Genomic DNA, 17,584 nt, shown 5'->3' on the forward strand with positions numbered 1-17,584 from the left:
GCATATTGAGGGCCACTCATCTACATTACTCATTTAGGGGGCAGCTGTGGCCTACTGGTTAGCGCTTCGGACTTGTAACTGAAGGGTTGCCGGTTCGAACCCCGACCATTAGGAATGGCTGAAGTGCCCTTGAGCAAGGCACCTAACCCCTCACTGCTCCCCGAGCACCGCTGTTTAGAAGGCAGCTCACTGCACCGGGATTAGTGTGTGCTTTACCTCACTGTGTGTTTCACTAATTCACGGATTGGGATAAATGCAGAGACCAAATTTTCAAAAGAGTATATATACTTATACTCCATATAGGCAGGCATATTGAGGGTGACTCATCTACATTACTCCATAGAGGCATATTGAGGGTGACTCATCTACATTACTCCATAGAGGCATATTGAGGGTGACTCATCTACATTACTCCATAGAGGCATATTGAGGGCGACTCTGTCAGAGAGCTGGTTTAGTTATTACATAAAAAAAAAAAAGGTATTTTAGCTATTCCCATGCATTCATCTTTGAAACCTGATCACTTTGGATCATGGACTTTTATAGAGCACATAGGGGTCTGCAGTAGCAAAAACAACAACAAAGATCCACCATGCCCAAACACCGTCTCTTTTGTACAATTACATAACTCTTGTAAGTCAAGATTCAAAGCAGTTCTATTTTTAGCAACCAAAACTACCCACTGACTGCAACAATAAGCATGAGTCTACTCCACCACAACATGCAGTCCCATCCCATGATAACCCCCACAGGACCCCATACACACTTCCCACCACCCCCACAACATGCGGTGAAAGAGCTCTGTCTCTCTCTCTGTCTCTCTCTCTCTCTCTTTGTCTCTCTCTCTGTCTCTCTCTCTCTCTGTCTGTCTCTCTTTCTCTCTCTGTCTCTCTCTCTCTGTCACTCTCTCTCTCTCTCTTTCTGTCTCTCTCTCTCTCTCTCTCTTTCTCTCTCTGTCTCTTTCTCTGTCTCTGTCTCTCTCTCTCTCTTTCTCTCTCTCTCTCTTGGGCATGGCATTTCCCCAAGGTTTTAAGAAGCGTTTACTCTAAAGAATTAAGTAAACAGTGGTATGCATTCATACAAGTCTCTGCTCCCATATTATGAATATGGAGGAAACACACTACAATAGAACGCTAATGTGTGACCTTGCTGCACTGAATTTTGCACAGGTGAATTAATTGGAATTATGGATTGTTTCATTTACAGTTTTTCATTACAGCACACTAAATCTTTGCTTCTCACACAATTTTCTAAACATGTCGTCCAAACATCATAACCCCACACCAAATCTGCAAAACCATACACTAATTCTCAGTGTTTGACTCAGTTTTCAATTGACTAAAACACATTTTGCAAAACACCACAGACAATGTTCTACTTAACACACAAAAATCGAACAGGAAGTAACTTGATTTCATTTTTCAAACACAACCCATCAAAATGCCACTAAATCACCAGTGCTTCACTCTCTCTCTTCACATGTGTAAACACTCATTACTTTACGGAACACCATCCAATCATTGCCTTAGTATAGGCCTATGAATAGATACTCTATATGTAGGTATGGACCCTTTCAATCTGGCCCTAGAGGATTTCCGGTTGAAATGTTCAGAACCAATGTAGATACTTTGAAAGGAATGTTCTACAAAAAGTCGACTTTATGTACAGTAAAACTTGTCTTTTCTACTATATTTTTGTATCTCCCCAAGTTACCATAAGCTTCTTGAATTTCCCCTGGGGATCAATAAAGTATCTATCTATCTATCTATCTATCTATCTATCCAATACATTTTCTATAAACTTATGAATACATACACAACCCCCCCACACACACACACCAAACACACACACACACACACACACACACACACACACACTTTTCTTTGGAAAAAGCAAAGTAATTTGATAGTAGTCAGTCATTTCCGTCTTAGGCAAAATCAGCTTTTTCAGAACTCCATGTACATCTGGTGGTCATTGTATTTTGCTTTGCTTTTTTTTTGTTGGCTGTAAAATACTGTATTTGCAACAGCAAATTATTTGCGAAAAATCACTATTTTTGGTTTCAATAATACTGTGTATTTCAACTTCTCTCTGTACCGTAACTTTCACTCTTGTATGGAAATACATAAAGCCTATGAAAGACAGAAGAGCAAGTTTTGAGCAACAGTGTGTACATGATGTATCCAAAATGTCATATTATGACAAAAGTGTTTGTAATGTGAGGCAAATGTTTGCTTTAAAGATGTGTTTTTGACATTTTGAATGTTGTGTGTCATTTTGCTGGAGATTTGAGGCATTTTGCATTTTGTGTGAGCAATTGTGGGTTTTGTGTGTGGAGTTTTAAAAAATAGACACAGAGTTTTGAAAACGTGTGTAAACAGTTGTAAAAAACTGTAATAAGGGCTAGCTAATGTTAAATAACATCATTCAATCATATTATTAATCACATTTCAGGCCATAGACGCTTTGGGGTGCTGGAGTCTGGGACTTCATTATGCAAACCGATTCAGGAAAAAAAACACTGGCTGGGTTATTCAGCATTCTTGCCTCAAATTCCTTCTCTCTTTCACTCACTCATTCACTCACACACACACACACCCTCGTAGACAGGATCACACGTGGGATGGTTCTATCGATCTGCCCTGTCACTAGAGGTGAAGAGCTTCTTCAAGGACAGACAGCGGGGGAGGGGCGCAGCGGCCACCCTCTGATCACCCCTCTGTTCCCACAGCTGCATTAGACTCACTGCATTGTGTGTGTGTATGTGTGTGTGTGTGTGTATTTCTCTGCGCGTGTGTGTGTAGGAGTTAGAGGTGTGTGTGTGTGTGTGTGTGTTTCTGTGCACGTGTGTGTGTAGGAGTTAGAGGTGTGTGTGTGTGTGTGTGTGTGTGTGTGTGTGTGTGTGTGTGTAATTAAATCTGTGTGTATGTGTGTATGTTAATATGTGTGTGTGTGTGTTGCCTGATTCACCACAACTGCAACAGGGAAATCCCATTAGCGGCTAAAGGGCTCGGTATTGAGATCAGATTAGCGGCAGGCTAAAGGGCTCGGTATTGAGATCAGATTAGCGGCAGGCTAAAGGGCTCGCTATTGAGATCAGATTAGCGGCAGGCTAAAGGGCTCGCTATTGAGATCCCATTAGCGGCAGGCTAAAGGGCTCGCTATTGAGATCCCATTAGCGGCAGGCTAAAGGGCTCTGTATTGAGATCAGATTAGCGGCAGGCTAAAGGGCTCGGTATTGAGATCCCATTAGCGGCAGGCTAAAGGGCTCGGTATTGAGATCAGATTAGCGGCAGGCTAAAGGGCTCGGTATTGAGATCCCATTAGCGGCAGGCTAAAGGGCTCGGTATTGAGATCAGATTAGCGGCAGGCTAAAGGGCTCGGTATTGAGATCCCATTAGCGGCAGGCTAAAGGGCTCGGTATTGAGATCAGATTAGCGGCAGGCTAAAGGGCTCGGTATTGAGATCCCATTAGCGGCAGGCTAAAGGGCTCGGTATTGAGATCAGATTAGCGGCAGGCTAAAGGGCTCGCTATTGAGATCAGATTAGTATTTTCCCTGCCAATTGCCTCACTGGCCTAAATCGAAGGTGATTTGATCGAATTGCGCTGTTAATCTTGGGTTTCTTTGTGACAAATGCCCGCTTATGGACAATCAGTCAGGAACAACAGGTCATCAGCACCCCCCTCCCCACACACACACACACAAAATATCCACAACTGAACCCCTCTGCTTGCTTTGCAATAATATTGTGCAAGTTGACATCTTTTGCGTTTCCTACACATGCTGATACACCACAGTTTTGAAATGAAAGAAACAGGATTTCTAAATGACATTGTCAGCTTTTGGGGAGCAGCGCTTTCTAGATGCGCTGATTATCAAATGACTCTGGCACCGGTTCTGGCCGGGGTCAGAAAAACCCTTGTAGAGTCGAGTCAGCAAGTATCCGGCCATCTCTCTCTGCTGAGAAATCAGTGTCCCTGACTACTGCCACTGACTACTGACGACACACTAACAGCTGTGGCAACATCGGACGCACAACTGCAGCGTTCCGTTCGCGGAGCGTATGCTGCAGCAATTAGCTTCCACTATAATCAATGGAACTGGCAACACCATGAGTGATAGCATGCCACACTTTTGAAAAAAATTAGACCAGTCTTCTAAAAAATTATTTTTACACTCTGAAACAGAGTGGTTCAGTTGCGCGCCCAGTGTAGCCCAGCCATAAGTAAGAACATGGATACGTGTGGCCCCGACGGCATTGGATACGTGTGGCACCGAGGGCAGAGGTGGGTGGTGGACGGCATTGGATACGTGTGGCCCCGAGGGCATTGGATACGTGTGGCCCCGAGGGCATTGGATACGTGTGGCCCCGAGGGCATTGGATACGTGTGGCCCCGAGGGCAGAGGTGGGTGGTGGACGGCTCACCTGCGGCCATGCGGGCCTCCTTCTCTCCGTCGCTCAGGTCGCTGTAGGCGTCATTCTCCATCTTGCGTTCCTGCTGCATGTGCAGGGAAGAGGCGCGTACGCCATACGTGCCGCCCGGCCCCACCGTCTGCATGCCCCAGTTCTGCCACTCGATCATGTGCGCCACCTTGCCCTGCGCCATCGCTGTCGGCTTCGTCACCTTGTCCTTCATGGACCGGGACACCCCTGAGAGGAGGAAACGGATGAACAGATGAATGGATGGATGGACAGATGAGTAGATGGATGGACAGATGAGTAGATAGATAGATAGATAGATAGATAGATTGATATATGGATAGATGGATAAATGGATGGATAGATGGATAGATGGATGATAGATAGATAGATAGATAGGTAGATTGACAGATGGTGGTAACAAGATGGAAGGGGTGTTTCAATAGGAATAGTGTTTCATACAGGAAATGAGAGACAATTTGTTGATGATGGGGCAAAGAGGAATTATGGGACATTGGACGTTTATTTTGTATTTGACAGATGCAAAGAAGAGAGGAGAGGTGTGCATGGGCAGGCATGATGGTGGAACAGAAGAAAGAAACGTTAGACTGCATTACCCTGGACACTTGGAGTCAGATGAGGAAATGAATGGAGTCAAGTGGCTGGTCGATATGGAAACGTGGATGACAGGTAATTAACTATTGCTTAAATAGATGTCTGCAACCTTTCCCGCTATGTTTGAGTATGTGTGTGTGTTAGTGTGTGGGTGTATGTGGATGTATGTGTGTGTGTGTGTGTGGGTGGATGTATGTATGTGGATGTACAGTATGTGTGTGTGCGTGTGTGTGTGTGTGTGTGTGTGTGTGGGTGTGTGTGGATGTATGTGGATGTACAGTATGTGTGTGTGCGTGTGTGTGTAAGTGCATATGCATGTATTCTCATTTATTTGTGTGTGTGTGTGTGTGTGTGTGTGTGTGTGTGTGTATGTGTATCATGATGTATGTGTGTGTGTGTGTGTGTGTGTGTGTGTGTGTGTGTGTGTGTGTATGTGTATCATGATGTATGTGTGTGTGTGTGTGTGTGTGTGTGTGTGTGTGTGTTTGTATGTGTATCATGATGTATGTGTGTGTGTGTGTGTGTGTGTGTGTATGTGTATCATGATGTATGTGTGTGTGTGTGTGTGTGTGTGTGTGTGTGTGTGTTTGTATGTGTATCATGATGTATGTGTGTGTGTGTGTGTGTGTGTGTGTGTGTGTGTGTGTGTGTGTGTGTGTTTGTATGTGTATCATGATGTATGTGTGTGTGTATGTGTGTGTGTGTGTATGTGTGTGTGTGTGTGTGTGTGTGTGTGTGTGTGTGTGTGTGTGTGTGATGGGGATGTAACAGCCTCTGAGCTTCCAGGAGATAATGACTCAGATGAGATGAGCAGCGTTGCAGGGGACAGGGCAACAGAAGAGAAGGGACAGGGCAACAGAAGGGACAGGGCAACAGATGAGAAGGGACAGGGCAACAGATGAGAAGGGACAGGGCAACAGAAGGGACAGGGCAACAGATGAGAAGGGACAGGGCAACAGATGAGAAGGGACAGGGCAACAGATGAGAAGGGACAGTGCAACAGATGAGAAGGGACAGGGCAACAGATGAGAAGGGACAGGGCAACAGAAGAGAAGGGACAGTGCAACAGATGAGAAGGGACAGGGCAACAGAAGAGAAGGGACAGGGCAACAGAAGGGACAGGGCAACAGATGAGAAGGGACAGTGCAACAGATGAGAAGGGACAGGGCAACAGATGAGAAGGGACAGGGCAACAGATGAGAAGGGACAGGGCAACAGATGAGAAGGGACAGGGCAACAGATGAGAAGGGACAGGGCAACAGATGAGAAGGGACAGGGCGAAGTGGGGGGCAGCGGATGGGAGGTTAACCGGGGCTAGATGGGAGATGTCATGAGATTAATGGAAGGTTGGCTTGTTGGCAACATAGCTCTCTGCTCTCTCACTCATCTACACATTCAGGCGCCGCTCTCAGAAGCCTCATGCTTCTCATTAAAAGCCCCCTCTCTCGTTCACATAACTGCAATCTGACTGAGGCTGGCAAGCAGGCCGCCAGGCGGGGCCTCCAGTCACTCGCTGTCAGGACGGCTCGCATGTCCCTCACTTAACCCCCGCCCTCTCAGGGGCCGGGCAGCGCCAGGCGCTAACAGCTAGCTAACCAAATCCAGACAAGCAAAAAGTGGATAGCATGTTGAAGACAAGCAACAAAATTAGCGTTATCTCGATATATTCTGCAGTTAAACACTCTCACAGTGAAACCTAAAACAATTTTAACTGTCATTGAAACTGTAATATAGACTATAAAATAGAATACAGAATAATGTTTTTGTTGAATCCAGGCTGCACCAGACGCTAATAGATAGCTAACAGAATCCAGACGAACAAAAAGTGGGCTTAGCACATAGCAACAACATTGTTGTTCTCTCAATATATTCTCCAGTTACACAATCTCGCAGTCAATTCTAAATCTAAATCTAAAACTTCTTTAAGGTGTTACTGTCATTGAAGCTGTAAGAATACAGAATAAAGTTTTGGTTGAAATTTAAGAATCAAGCTCTGCAAGCTCCAAATGATCTTCTCTATTCTCTGCAAAAGCGATGGCTAATGACGATGATAAATAGTGATGAGCCACAAAGAGTCAGGTGATCAGGTTCAAGTAGAGTAGAGTAAGGCTTAGATGGAAAAAGGAATACCAAAGAAGATTCTAGATACAAGATATGATACTACACTGTAAAACTGCACACTACACAATACACTAACACTTGAAGACAAACACACGTTCACACACCACAAAGACACTGACTGAGGTTCAACACTACACTCCATATTCACATTATACGCACAGGACAGAAGAACTGACTTGACACCTACATTTCCCATCCACCACCACTCAGAGACAACAAGCCACATGAAAGTAATGCATTGTGGGTAGTGTATTTCTTTTTCTCAGGGAAAGAGTTTTGTTGTTGGTATTACACCAATGGGAGAGGCCATTGGCGAGTATTGTCAGTGGACGACAGGAAGTGATAAGGGGTACCCACAAAGGGGCCATGTTGACTCCAGGTCCTCCTGGGTGTCTGCCCAGTCTGGAGCCAACATGGTGTCAGTTTACCAGCTACAGCACAGACACACACCTGACACACCTGATAGAGACGCATTAGCCAGAGCACCGATCCCATACGCATTGGAGTGCCTCTTCTTCAGCCGAGGCAAAATGGACGTGGTGTCTTCCATGGAGAGCTGAAGAGGAGGAACAATGGGGAGAAAAGAGGGAATAAAGTACAGGAAGAGGAGAGTAAGGAAACAGGAAGTGTACCGCAGCATACAGGAAATGGGGATTTTGGGACAGTGGGGCCGTGTGAGGGGTAATTGAGGGATATTAAGATGGAGTGAAGGGTGGAGTGAAGGGAGATGTGAGGGTAAACATAAGGTTAGAACAGCATCCACACAAACATAGTGTCACTTGAGAGCACTACATCTTCCAGCTGCCTGCCTCTCAGTGTCTCTCCACTTGCATTGTGGGAAGTGTAGTTCATCAGCTACAGGCTTGTGAATAAATGACTGCACAGAGGACTACAGTTCTTCACCTCTGATCTTTGAGAGATTGTGAAAGAGAGAGAGGAAAGGACAGGGAGATGGGAAGAGAGGGGATTGAGTAGATTATCTAAGGTGGGTTAGGAAAATAAAAAAGTAAACAAAACAAAATAATAAACAAAGAAAGATTGTAATGAGGGAATGAAATTCACAAACACTTACATTGATTCCATCCCATGAAAAGTCTGTTTGGCCATGCTGAGAGAAAAAAAGGGGGAGAGAGGGGGATGGGGAAGGAAAGAAGGAGAGGAAAAGAAGGAGAGAGGAGAGACAGACGACCATAGGAAAGGAGAGGGGCAGGAGGAGGGAGAAAAAAGGATTGTGACAGAGGAAGACAGTTTATAAAAAAACATGTGAACTCGAAGGAGAGACTGAGGAAGAAGAGAGCAAGAAGATAGGAGCGGGCGATGTTGGGGTCCAACCAGAGCAGCCAAGGAAAGGAGGCAGGGGGAGCCAAAGCCCAGAGTGAGAGAAAAAGAGGAGAGGAAAAGAAAGGAGAGGGAGGGCAGGGGAAGGGGTCGAATGTGGAGATCAGTTCATCGCTGTTGTTCTCCCTGCTTCTGTGAGCGTTAGGAACACGCAAGGCTCTGCTTCTCTCCCTCTTTTCTAGATTTTTCTCTCCCTTCCTCTGGCCGCTCTCTGATGGAGCAATTGTGAAATGGGGGGCTATTGCTGGACAGATTGCGTGGGCGTGGGGGAAACAGGTGAAGGTGCGGGAGGCGATAAGCTTCCCCGCGCTGTCACCATGACCAGCGCCTCATCATCCCTCCCTGTCACACAGCACAATGCACCGTACAAGTGCTGCCCGAGGAAAGCAGCAAGAAGCAGGTCTGCTGTTGTGCACATGAAAAGCAAAATACACTTTCTCTCTCACACTCACACACATACAACACACACACACACACACACACTCTCTCTCTCTCTCTCTACTTCACACACAAAAACATACACACACATGCACGCCTGCTCGCTCTCCCAAATCCATTGAGAAGGCACACTGCCAACAGCCATTCTCTGAGAGATCAACAGAGCAAAAGTGTTCAGCTGCCTGCTTTTTGTTGATCTTCTTTTCAGTTTGTACGTGTTGATTTTTTCACTAACAGTTTTTCAAGAATCAGTCTCGGCCTACAAGCTTTTTTTTCTGTCTGTTAGATGAATATTCTTATCAAATAGGGTAGGCTAGCCTGTGTCACCGGCTGTTTCCTAGAGACGTTGTCATGATTCTTGTTGCAATACCTTGAGCCAGAAATTCTAATGCTATTACACCCTGAGGCTTGCAGATAGGAGATTATCCATCTTTCATTTTAGCCCATAGCATGTCCTTGCATGGAGCTTAGCAGGAGTATGTGAGCCACTCATGTCTTTTTGATGAATCTTCTTCTCCGTCAAATCCAGATGAAAGAAGAGGCTCTCCACACGCAGCCACGAACCACATTTCAACAGCCTTGCTAACTCTTTCTTCATCTTTAAACAATTGATGGGTGCCAAGCCTCGCAGGCAGCTGGAGATCAATCCTTTTGGCGGCCCGCTTTGTTCCTCGAGTACAGGGGTTTGTATTTTGTGTTCAAGGTTTAGGCCAAGTGATGTAAAGAAAGCAGAGAAAGAGGGAGAGTGAGAGAGAGAGAGAGAGAGCGAGAGAGGACAGGTAATGGTATGTATGATGTAGCAGACAATGGGATGCTAATGCTAATTGGAAATGCTAACGCTACAGGAAGTATGACTAGCAGTTGGCTCTGGGGTTGCATCCACACCAGAGTCAACTGTCATCTAGACTACAACACAGCTCTACAGGAAGGACACACTAACACAGCTTGCTTTGGTGGAGGCAGAGGCAGCCAAGCATCCAGCTAAAGCACATACAGTATGTGTGAGTGGTCTTCTAAACATAACATGTGCTCTATAAGCTAGCATGAGCAGTGACAGTAATCTGCTAATGTGTCTAATGCAGCTCAGTCATGGTGATAGTGGATATTATCGCTTCCTCTGAAATTGGACTCTTCCAAACAGGCATCTTGGGTCAAAGCTTTCCGTTCCCCTTGACTGATACCCTTCAAACCCAAAAGCTATTTATCATCATGATAAGACATGACTGCTGTTGAGAAAACCAAAGGCTATTTATTATCATGATAAGACATGACTGCTGTTGAGAAAATCTCCAGCATTCATTGTTGTGATTTTTTAGGAGGGCCAGACTTACCTGCTCTCCATCCTTTTGCACAGGGAGCCCATCTGCTGCTAGGGGGAAGAGAGAGAGAGAGAGAGAGAGAGAGAGATTGTTACCAAAACATAAGGGTAGGGCAGGTCAAGAATTCAATTTCATAAAACAATACAAAACATTCCCTCGCAATCCTACCACCAACCTCCCCATCTGACAATATTGCAGCTAATATGAAGAGACTAGCGGCAGACAGATATGTGACTCATTTCTGAGTCAGGGTGTGTGTACCGGCAAACTTCTCACTTCCATTTATAGTTTGCAGACACAGTTGGGATCTCAGGAAGAAATTGGCTCCCCTGGACTGCAAAGCATAGAGCCACATATTCAACTAGGAAACAGCTGTTAAGACCTCTCTCTACCATATAACATGAACTACATTATGACATGTACAAATACATTGAGTTCATTTCTTGAAAATGTACAAAAATGACATTCTGGTCTTTTGAATATTTTTTTATTGAATATGTTCATGTTGTCAACAGCACATTTGTTTGCAAGCTCTTAGGAACCATTAGTAAGGGATTGATGACTTAATTAGTGATGAATGTGAACTGAGACATACATTACTGAGCTAGTTCAGATGTATTCCTCAGGACACACGTAATGACATAATTAAATTATACATCCCATCCCGGTCCATTATCCTCTCATGCGATCTGGGTGCTGATGGCTTTCAAAATCGGACTCAGGAATGAACCTCCTTAACCTGCATTTAACTCACTCGGGCAGACTCTCTCTCCCTTTCCATCACACATGTACTGTATGTGCGCTATAGCACACACACACACACACACACACACACACACACACACACTCCAGTTCTCATTTCTTCATCACAGCAACATAGAGCATTTATGTGGGTGGGCACAGACACACACACACACACACAACACACACACACACACACACTCACTCTCTTATTCACATATTAGGGCTAGGCCTGTATTTAAAACCCCATGTGTCCAATCCAGCTTAACTCACAGCCACCAACAGCGTCTATTGAGTACAGTGACTCACCAGATCTGAAGAGACAGATGCAGTAGGCATATCACCACGACACTCAGTGGGACCATAATAAACCACTTATGCAATACAACCCATCATCACATATGGCCTTTCACAGTCCTCTCCACCATATGCACCACTTCTTTTGTTTTAATCTTGTGACTCAGGAATGAAGTCCAGGAAAGTGCCTTTGCCACCTCTATAGCAGCCACACACACACACACACACACCACCTCTATAGCAGCCACACACACACACACACACACCACCTCTATAGCAGCCACACACACACACACACACACCACCTCTATAGCAGCCACACACACACACACACACACCACCTCTATAGCAGCCACACACACACACACACACACCACCTCTATAGCAGCCACACACACACACACACACACACCACCTCTATAGCAGCCAGACACACACACACACACACACACACACACACACCACCTCTATAGCAGCCACACACACACACACACACACACACACACACACCACCTCTATAGCAGCCACACACACACACACACACACCACCTCTATAGCAGCCACACACACACACACACACACACACACACACACACACACACACACACACACACACACACACACACACCACCTCTATAGCAGCCACACACACACACACACATCACCTCTATAGCAGCCACACACACACACACACACACACACACACACACACACACACACACACACACACACACCACCTCTATAGCAGCCACACACACACACACACACACACACACACACACCACCTCTATAGCAGCCACACACACACACACACACACACACACACCATAGTAGTGTAGTGTGCGGCTGTCCCTGAGACTTGGAAGTAGCGTTGTGATGGCCCTAAGGTGGCCCTTCATCATGACATGAGTGCAGCTAAGTCGTGTTTTACTGATTATACCTCCACATGCAAACACTGTGTATTAATTAAGAAGGAAAAAACGATTCTGGTGGAAAAAGATCAAATGGATCAGGATTGGAAGTGGGTCACTTGCTCTTTGCTCTTTGCGCCGGTAAATCTGCGCCTTCTAGTCTTCGTTATTCTGCTTTCCTTTCTTTCTATTTTTTTCCTGGGCCCTAATTAAAACATAACTTAATTGCAGAGGTCCTCTGTTGATTACATTTAAATACAGCTCGGGTCTCAGGGCGATTAGAAAGAAGAAAAAAAAAAGAAATGAACACCATTATAATTTGAGATTGTGTCCTCAGGAGAAGCCACCGAGAGTTGGAGCTGGGGCGACATTAAGCCATATTGGTTTCACCAGGAGCTTAGGAAAGTGAACCAAAAAGATGTGATATTTAATATAAGGTGTGTGTGAGAGCTGTGATATTTAATATAAGGTGTGTGTGAGAGCTGTGATATTTAATATAAGGTGTGTGTGAGAGCTGTGTGAAGGGATGCATGTACAGTGCTGTGTGCATCAGGGCTTGAAAACGAAATTATTTTTCAAACGTTCCGTTCCGAACGGTTCAGGTAGGCCTATGTTTAACGTTTTCGTTCTTGCATGCGTTCCGCCACCAACATATCGGTCCTGAACCGGTTCGGAACGCAAAATATCGTTCGTTCTTAAAGTTCCGGCAGTGTTTGGCGGGCCTATCAAGTCTATTTTTGTGGACTTTAGAATAGACGTACTCATTATTTCCCCTTGATTTAGCCTATACCGTAGCTATGCCCCAAAATAATAAATCACAGGCGGCACCCAAAAACATTCAGATGGGCTATCCATCCCATAGCCTACAGATTTACTGTAGGCCTAACCTATGCCTATAAATCATTTCTTATCAAAAATATTTCTGGATACGTGCTAAACTCCTTACCTGGTTGCAGCCTAAATTTTATCCATATGGAGATCTTCAAAGGCTTGCGCTATAATTCCAACCCTGTTTATAAACGAACCTGTCTGTTGCTGACAAGGCCTATCTCAAATTTCCCGTTAATCCCGTTTGCATAGAATAGGCTATAATTGCGCAAACATTTCAAATCCCGACTTTAAAACGACAAGGCGTGGACAGGCAAAATAGGCTATTACGCATAGGCTACAAGCAATTTCCAAATCAGTTTCAGTAGCCTACGCTACGAGCTGGCCTAAGATCCGAAGTGGCAGACGGATAGGTTACATTACAACGGCAAGACAAAATATACACATTTGGACCAAATGTCCATTTATTCGGGGTTTTTTTTTCAAACTGCAGAAATCAAATTATTAGGCTGTTCGCCTACAATCAAACGAGTAGAACACTTAGGATATGCTTTTGTGAAATTTAATAAAATATATAGAGAACGAAAAAAACCCATTATTAACCGGTTTTGTGGATTTCAGAATAACATTTCTGTTCCGGAACAGTTGAAGACCATTTTGTTTTCGTTTCCGTTTCCGCTCCTCGTAAAATTCCGTAAAATTCCGTTCGTTTTCGTTTTTCGTTTTCGTTCCTTGAACCGGTTCGGAGCCCTGGTGTGCATTGCATTGTTGAGTGGGTGTGTGTGAATGTGGGTTTATGTGTACACACAAAATCACCCTGATATTACACCAATGACTCACAGGTAGATCTCTGTTGTGTGTGTGTGTGTGTGTGTGTGTGTGTGTGTGCGCGTGTATTTATATGTGCATTTGCGTGTGCAAGTATAGTGTGCGTGTTTAGATGTGAGTATGTCTGTGTGTGTGTGTGTGTGTGTGTGTGAGAGAGAGAGGGAGAGAGAGAGAGAGAGAGAGAGAGAGAGAGAGAGAGAGAGCACAGACAGGTTATGCCGATTAAAGCAGCCACTACAAAGTTGCACAGCTTCAGCTCTGAAATGACCCTATGAGGATTCGCTAACGGCATACGACCGGGTCCAAACGAGTGTGGTGTTGATTCACATGCATTAAAAAATGCATGTGTTCAGCCTGTGTTCAGCCATCCAATCCAACAGACCTAACAGAAGAGTGCGTTGCTATGGTTATGCTGTAAACATTGCAATCATTACAAATTCAGCATTATCTGTTGATATTTCCAAACTTTATACATAAGCATTTTGATGGTCCATACATGTGATCAATGGTTTAATTCAGGTTACACTAACTGCTGATTCGCCGCCATTTTATTCCTCCATTGATAGTACTGGTCAGTAGGAGTGTGTAGTGTCAATGTCCAGCTGGGGATCGCTTGCGAAAATCAGAGCTGTAAATACCCAGCGATGTGAATGTGGCGTAAAAGCCACAGCGAGCCTGATGTTCCACTGGTGTCGGGCACTCTGACACACTGACCCACTGATACAGAAACGTCAGCCATCTCATGGTCTTGCTGGGGAAGGTCATCCTGCTGCTAATGCCTCACAGCCAGACAGCCTATCAGTGCTGGGAGAGGAGAAGGACACACCTCCCATGGTGCTGATGCAGTCACCACCACTGCCACATACGCCATCAGGCATGGAGACAGGGACCAATCACAATCAGGCATGGAGACAGGGACCAATCACAATCAGGCATGGAGACAAGGACCAATCGCATATGGAGACAGGACCCTCTTAAGGTGTCCTGTCAGTCATCCATCATCATCTGCAGTCATAAAGCCATTTTCTATGGTGACTGAACCACTCGCGCATAAGAATGATACAAAGCTATGCTGATGACATGACTACATGCCATTCTGTTACCTGTAGTAGCCAACATGGGCTACATTAGGATGGTTTTTAAATGGTTATAATAATGACTGACGTGCAATACCCATTTAATAGGTAGGTCTTTACAATCTACAATCGTAAACCCAAATCTACAATCCCTTCCTTCAGACTTTGACTGAGACAGAGAACAAAAATCATGGTGCTCTCCCAGGTTCATTTCAGGCTCCTTCAGACAGAATCATTTATATACGGCTGCAGACATCCGCTGAAAGCTCACAGAACTTGTATGTTTTATTACAAACCCTCTAGAAGACTGGAATTGTAATCTTGCTGTTGCTGTTCACTGGGGGCAAACACTAGATAAGTGAGATTAAGCTGTGCGTGGTGTGAACAGTGAGATCTATCATCTATCATCTATCTATCTAACAACTACATAAAAGTAATGGGAACAACATTGACACAAACTCACACACACACACACACACACACACATCTGGATCACCATTGCCATTTATTTTCTCGTTTAAAGGAGAATTCCGGTGTGATATTGACCTAAAGTGTATCGAAACATGATACCGAGTGTGAACGTCAGGGCTCCGAACCGGTTCAAGGAACGAAAACGAAAAACGAAAACGAACGGAATTTTACGGAATTTTACGAGGAGCGGAAACGGAAACGAAAACAAAATGGTCTTCAACTGTTCCGGAACAGAAACGTTATTCTGAAATCCACAAAACCGGTTAATAATGGGTTTTTTTCGTTCTCTATATATTTTATTAAATTTCACAAAAGCATATCCTAAGTGTTCTACTCGTTTGATTGTAGGCGAACAGCCTAATAATTTGATTTCTGCAGTTTGAAAAAAAACCCCCGAATAAATGGACATTTGGTCCAAATGTGTATATTTTGTCTTGCCGTTGTAATGTAACCTATCCGTCTGCCACTTCGGATCTTAGGCCAGCTCGTAGCGTAGGCTACTGAAACTGATTTGGAAATTGCTTGTAGCCTATGCGTAATAGCCTATTTTGCCTGTCCACGCCTTGTCGTTTTAAAGTCGGGATTTGAAATGTTTGCGCAATTATAGCCTATTCTATGCAAACGGGATTAACGGGAAATTTGAGATAGGCCTTGTCAGCAACAGACAGGTTCGTTTATAAACAGGGTTGGAATTATAGCGCAAGCCTTTGAAGATCTCCATATGGATAAAATTTAGGCTGCAACCAGGTAAGGAGTTTAGCACGTATCCAGAAATATTTTTGATAAGAAATGATTTATAGGCATAGGTTAGGCCTACAGTAAATCTGTAGGCTATGGGATGGATAGCCCATCTGAATGTTTTTGGGTGCCGCCTGTGATTTATTATTTTGGGGCATAGCTACGGTATAGGCTAAATCAAGGGGAAATAATGAGTACGTCTATTCTAAAGTCCACAAAAATAGACTTGATAGGCCCGCCAAACACTGCCGGAACTTTAAGAACGAACGATATTTTGCGTTCCGAACCGGTTCAGGACCGATATGTTGGTGGCGGAACGCATGCAAGAACGAAAACGTTAAACATAGGCCTACCTGAACCGTTCGGAACGGAACGTTTGAAAAATAATTTCGTTTTCAAGCCCTGGTGAACGTATGTCTCATAGCCCATCTCGGCTTGTCCCCTGCACTCCAAAATCTGGCGCTAGTTAGCCGATGCTACCAACATCTTTTTCAATAGTGGTGCTTCGGCATCGGGCTAGCCATGCAAATAAATCACTGTTTTACACCCATTTACGAGGCTCAATGTATCTCCACACTTCATTGGTAGACTTCCGAGGGCCCTGACATTTAAAACGAGACATTGAGAACTTTGAAAAAGCACTGGTAGTTTACTTACAAGACGATTTATACAGACAGTATCTTCACGAAGTTTAGCGTTTGCAGCCATCTTGAATTTAGTCACGATAAGTCGAGCAACGAGTAAGAATGAACAGCTATGATAAGGGATCAGATTCCAAAAATAATTCAGTGGAAATGCATGGATTCCAGTTGCTGCTACTGGAAGAAACTGGAATCCATGCATTTCCACTGAATTATTTTTGGAATCTGATCCCTTATCATACCTGTTCATTCTTACTCGTTGCTCGACTTATCGTGACTAAATTCAAGATGGCTGCAAACGTTAAACTTCGTGAAGATACTGTCTGTATAAATCGTCTTGTAAGTAAACTACCAGTGCTTTTTCAAAGTTCTAAATGTCTCGTTTTAAATGTCAGGGCCCTAGGAAGTCTACCAATGAAGTGTGGAGATACATTGAGCCTCGTAAATGGGTGTAAAACAGTGATTTATTTGCATGGCTAGCCCGATGCCGAAGCACCACTACTGAAAAAGTTGTTGGTAGCATCGGCTAACTAGCGCCAGATTTTGGAGTGCAGGGGACAAGTCGAGATGGGCTATGAGACATACGTTCACACTCGGTATCATGTTTCAATACACTTTAGGTCAATATCACACCGGAATTCTCCTTTAATGACCAACAGGAGATGTGAGATCAGTTGGCCAGATTGTGAAGCCTGTAGGGCAGTGATACGGGTGCTGTGAGTGTCCTGTCCTGGATCAGTGCAGTGATACGGGTGCTGTGAGTGTCCTGTCCTGGATCAGTGCAGTGATACGGGTGCTGT

The 17,584-nt window shown here is 44.5% G+C and overlaps 1 protein-coding gene across 5 annotated transcripts in view; it reads right to left on the reverse strand.

Moving 5' to 3' along the window:
• fam131bb (family with sequence similarity 131 member Bb) overlaps window positions 1–17,584 on the reverse strand; it is a 45,295-nt gene that overhangs the window by 12,729 nt on the left and 14,982 nt on the right. Inside the window, exons 2-5 of one of the 5 annotated variants that reach the window (XM_042108145.1) lie at window positions 10,266–10,300; window positions 8,231–8,266; window positions 7,609–7,714; window positions 4,429–4,653 (exon numbers count right to left, since the gene is read on the reverse strand). In XM_042108145.1, the coding sequence (XP_041964079.1) occupies window positions 4,429–4,653; window positions 7,609–7,714; window positions 8,231–8,266; window positions 10,266–10,300 (402 nt within the window). Of the gene's footprint in view, window positions 1–4,428; window positions 4,654–7,608; window positions 7,715–8,230; window positions 8,267–10,265; window positions 10,304–17,584 lie in introns of all 5 variants that reach the window. The other 4 variants (XM_042108146.1, XM_042108144.1, XM_042108148.1 and 1 more) reach the window with 4 other exon arrangements.

Source organism: Alosa sapidissima, chromosome 10, assembly GCF_018492685.1.
Source record: "Alosa sapidissima isolate fAloSap1 chromosome 10, fAloSap1.pri, whole genome shotgun sequence".
Lineage (NCBI taxonomy): Eukaryota > Metazoa > Chordata > Actinopteri > Clupeiformes > Clupeidae > Alosa > Alosa sapidissima.